General features: G+C 61.9%; 1 protein-coding gene across 3 annotated transcripts; it reads right to left on the bottom strand.

Annotated features, from left to right (window-relative positions):
• Positions 1–965: 965 nt before the first annotated feature.
• Positions 966–3086, bottom strand: POU4F1 (POU class 4 homeobox 1). Of its 3 annotated transcripts, none has more exons than XM_077790869.1 (3): positions 2858–3086; positions 1753–2015; positions 966–1653 (listed from the first exon to the last, which is right to left on the bottom strand). In XM_077790869.1, exons 1-3 carry the CDS (start codon positions 2978–2980, stop codon positions 966–968), a joined length of 1074 nt encoding a protein of 357 aa, XP_077646995.1. In that variant the 5' UTR covers positions 2981–3086. The 3 variants fall into 3 exon arrangements, with proteins under 3 accessions (XP_077646995.1, XP_021403678.1, XP_021403677.1); XM_021548003.1 differs by having other exon boundaries at positions 966–1660; positions 1754–2015; XM_021548002.1 differs by having other exon boundaries at positions 966–2015.
• Between the last annotated feature and the right edge of the window lie 673 nt (positions 3087–3759).

Genomic DNA, 3759 nt, shown 5'->3' with positions numbered 1-3759 from the left:
TGCCGCCAGATGCAGCTCTGCAGAGAGAGGGACCTGTCTTTGGACACAGCTGGAAACGCAAACCACGCAAGCGAGGAAGGAGAGACAAAAGGGTTGTGGAGTAACTTTTTTCCCCCTTGTTTTCCTTGAGCTAGTTAGGATTATTGAGGCAACAACGGAGAGGAAAGGGACTGCTCCCTAGCCTCGGGGGGCCGCTCCCCCGGTCCCGTCCCTTGCCCCGCTCTCACCGTTCCCCCGGCACAGACAAGACTCATCGCCAAAGCCCCGCGCAAAACCGCGTTCGAAGGAAAATAAAAAACAACAGGAAAAAAAAAAAAAAACAAAGAAAAATAAAGATCAAAACAAACAAACAAGAACCCAAACCCAAGCCAACTAAAGAAGAAGTTCCCCCGCACCAAACCACCGCTGTCCTCATTCATTACTAAGCCAGGGAAAAGAAAGAAAAGCATAAAGTAATGAAAAGAGACCCAAACCAAACGTAGCATCATCACCAACAGTTTCGCCTTCCGGGTTTGTTGGTCAGTTTTTTTTTTCCTTCGGAAAGTTGTGACTTAGGTTTCTCGGTTTGTGGCTGTTGCTGTCACGGTATTTATTGGTGTGTGTCTGTGTGTGTTTACGCTTTAAGTTGCTCTTTCTCCCGCTTTCTGTCGGGGGGTTGGGGGGCAGAGAGGGGAAAGGGCCGCAGATGTGACCCCCCTGGGCTTCTAGAGCGTTTTTACCTCCTCTCTCCTCCTTCTTCTCATTGGTGTCCCGGTGTCTTTTTTGTTTTAATAATTGATAGCGCACCCCCCCACACGCACGTCCCCCCTCTCCCCGAGTAGTTCGCGTTTAATTTCTACATCGTCCCTTGGTCCCCAGGAGCCTCCCACGGCGTCTCGGGCGACGGTGGCGGTGCGTAGGCATCCCCCGCGGCCCCGGCCTGGCCCCCCGGTGCCCCCGATGCCGGGGCCGCCCCTCCCGCCCCCCTAGTAGGTGGCGGAAAATTTCATCCGTTTCTGCTTCTGTCTCTGGTTGCAAAACCAAACCCGCACCACGTTCTTTTTGAGGTCCAATTTCTCGGCGATGGCGGCGATCTTCTCGGAGGAGGGCCGGGGCTGGACGGCGAAGTACGCCTCCAGCGAGCGCTTCTCCGGGGCGGCGATGGAAGTCCGCTTGCGCTTCTTCTCGCCCCCGTTGAAGAGCTCGGGCTTGTTCATTTTTTCCCGCTGGGCGCCCTCGGCCTCCTCCAGCCAGGCCTGCAGGATGGGCTTGAGGGCGATCATGTTGTTGTGGGAGAGGGTGAGGGACTCGAAGCGGCAGATGGTGCTCTGGCTGAGGGAGCCCACGCCCGGGATCTTCAGGTTGGCCAGCGCCGAGCCCACGTCGGCCTGGGTCACCCCCAGCTTGATGCGGCGCTGCTTGAAGCGCTCGGCGAAGGCCTCCAGCTCTCGCGGGTCCGTGTCCGAGTCGCAGATGGAGGCCAGGCCGGCCGCCCCCACCACCGCCGCCGCCGAGGCCACCTGCCCCGCGGCGCCGTGGTGCGCGGCCACCAGCCCCGGGTGCGGCAGCCCCGACGGCATGTTCATGGCGGCCGGGTGCGAGAGGTGGCCCAGGCCGTGCATGTGCGAGTGCGGGTGGGCCGAAGTGGAGATGAGGCCGCCGCCGCCCCCGCCGCTGCCGCCGCCGCCCCCGCCGCCGCCGGCCCCGCCGCCGCCGCCGCCCGCCCCGTCGTGGCCGCCGCCGCCGCCGCCTCCGCCGCCGCCTCCGCCGGGCATGAGCGCAAGGGAAGGGGAGGTGATGTGGTCCAGGAGGTCGCCGGGCTCCAGCGCCTGGTGATGGTGGTGGTGGTGGTGGTGGTGGTGCGCCAGGGGCACGGTGGAGGTGGAGGTGCAGGGCACGCTGTTCATGGTGTGGTACGTGGCGTCGGGCTTGAACGGGTGGCTCTTGCCCTGCGAGACGGCGATGTCGACGGCGGCCAGAGCCTCGGCCCGCGCCAGCAGGGTCTCATCGAGGCTGGCGAAGATATTGCTCTGCAGCTGCAGGAGACACAAAACAGAGCGGGGTGCGGGGAGAGGAGGGCAAGGGGGCAGAGAGGGGGCAAAGTGCGGAGGGGGAAGGGGACGGGAGGGGACAGCGTGGGGTTGCGGGAGCGCCGTGGAAAAGGAGGGGGGAAGTCGAGGGAGGGGAAAGAGAGGAGGGCAAAGTTAGGGTGACAGCCGGGGAGCCGGCAGTAGGACCAGCGTGTAAGGGAGTATGGGATCGGGGGCAAGAACCAAGAGGTAGGGGGAAGCGTGGTATAGCAGGCGACAGCCCGGGGAAGTGAGGGGAAAGAGGGGTATGGGGTAGAATAATGGAGGGATGGGAGGGAGAAGAAGCGAAAAGAGGGAGCAAAACAGGGAAAGAAGCAAAGAGCAGAAAGGTAAGGAGGCAAGGGGGAATCGGAAAAGGAGAGAAGGAAGGAATGAAGGAAACAAATAAATTAATAAATTAAAAGGAGGGGGATGGAACGAAAGGAGAAGAGAAAGGAGGAGAAGAAATGGATCTGTAACTCTCAGCTGGGGAATTGTGTCAAACACAAGAGCACATAAAACGCATTCCTTTTCAGAGGCCGAGTCATAAAAATTAATACAGAAAGTGGATGAAGTCGGAGACTCGTGTGAACACCGCTTTCAAAAAAGATCACAGGCGCTCAGATGATTGCAGAGGAAGACATGAAAAAAACATTAAGCGCCGCTTGTCAAAATGTGCCTCGCAGCGGTTTTTTTATTAATGCACACACACATACATGCAGTATACAGAAAGAGAGAGAGAAAGAAAGAAAAGTGGTGCGTGTAAGGGAGAGAAAGAAAGAAGAGAGCTGCAGCTGTCTGTCCCTTACCGGTGGAGTTGGTAGACATGCTCTTCTTATTGCTTCCGAGCTGGAGTGTAGAGAGGGGTATTTGTGCTCAGGTAGGGTGGGATGCATGGCAAAATGAGGCTGTTTGCTGTTCATGGACATCATCTTGAAGGCTTGGCATGTAAATCCACAAACACTCCTAAAGTCGGGGGAAAAGTGCTCTCCGGGCTCTCTCCTCCCGCCGGGGGAAGCCGCTGACAGCGGCGGGTGGCGGTGGCGGAGCCGGTGGTGGCGGCGGTGCCGCAGCGGACCCTGCCCCCGCCGCCGCCGCTGCCGCGGTGGCCGAGGCTGGGCTGGGTAGGCGAGCGGCCGGCAAGGCTCCCTCCGGCCCCCGCCGTCTCCCTCACTCCCTCCCTCACTCAGTTCTCTGCCTGCCGCTGCCCGGCGCCGGGCGCGCTGCGCTGCGCTCTGCCCGCACCTGAGCCCCGCATCCCGTGGCTACCGCCGGGCGGGCTCTCGCGAGAGCGCGGCGGCTCCGGCTTTGACAGACATCAGCTGTCTCCCCCCCTTCCTCCTCCTCCTCCTCCTCCTCCTCCTCCTCCTCCTCCTCCTCCTCCTTTTCCTCCCGCCGCCCCCGGTCCTTGCCTCTCCGCGCCTTGTTGCATCTCCCGCAGCCCTCGCCCGTCTCGCCGGGGCGGCGGCGGCGGGGCCGCTCTTATAGCGGGCGGCACGGAGCAGCGGGCGGCTGCGGCACCTGTGGCTGCCACACGTGCGCGCTGCGCGGCCGCCAGCGCGGCCCGGGGCGCCCCGATGGGGCGGGGATAGGCGGAGTGTGGGGCTGGGCGCCCCTTCCTGCCGTCGGAGAGGGGCAGGGAACCGGCCCGGCCCTCGGCACTGAAGCACAAAGGTGCGCTGCCGCTCCGCGCAGCGGAGCTCTGCCAAAT

This window comes from Lonchura striata, chromosome 2 (genome assembly GCF_046129695.1).
Source record: "Lonchura striata isolate bLonStr1 chromosome 2, bLonStr1.mat, whole genome shotgun sequence".
Classification (NCBI taxonomy): Eukaryota; Metazoa; Chordata; class Aves; order Passeriformes; family Estrildidae; genus Lonchura; species Lonchura striata.
Note: the sequence above shows the minus strand (reverse complement) of the source record. Positions and strands in the feature narration are given on the sequence as shown.

Coding starts and splice junctions, on each gene's coding strand:
- POU4F1 (XM_021548002.1), bottom strand. CDS start 2,980: ATGATGTCCATGAACAGCAAACAGCCTCATTTTGCCATGCATCCCACC. Junction 2,016..2,857: donor CATGTCTACCAACTCCACCG/GTAAGGGACAGA, acceptor TGTCTCCTGCAG/CTGCAGAGCAATATCTTCGC.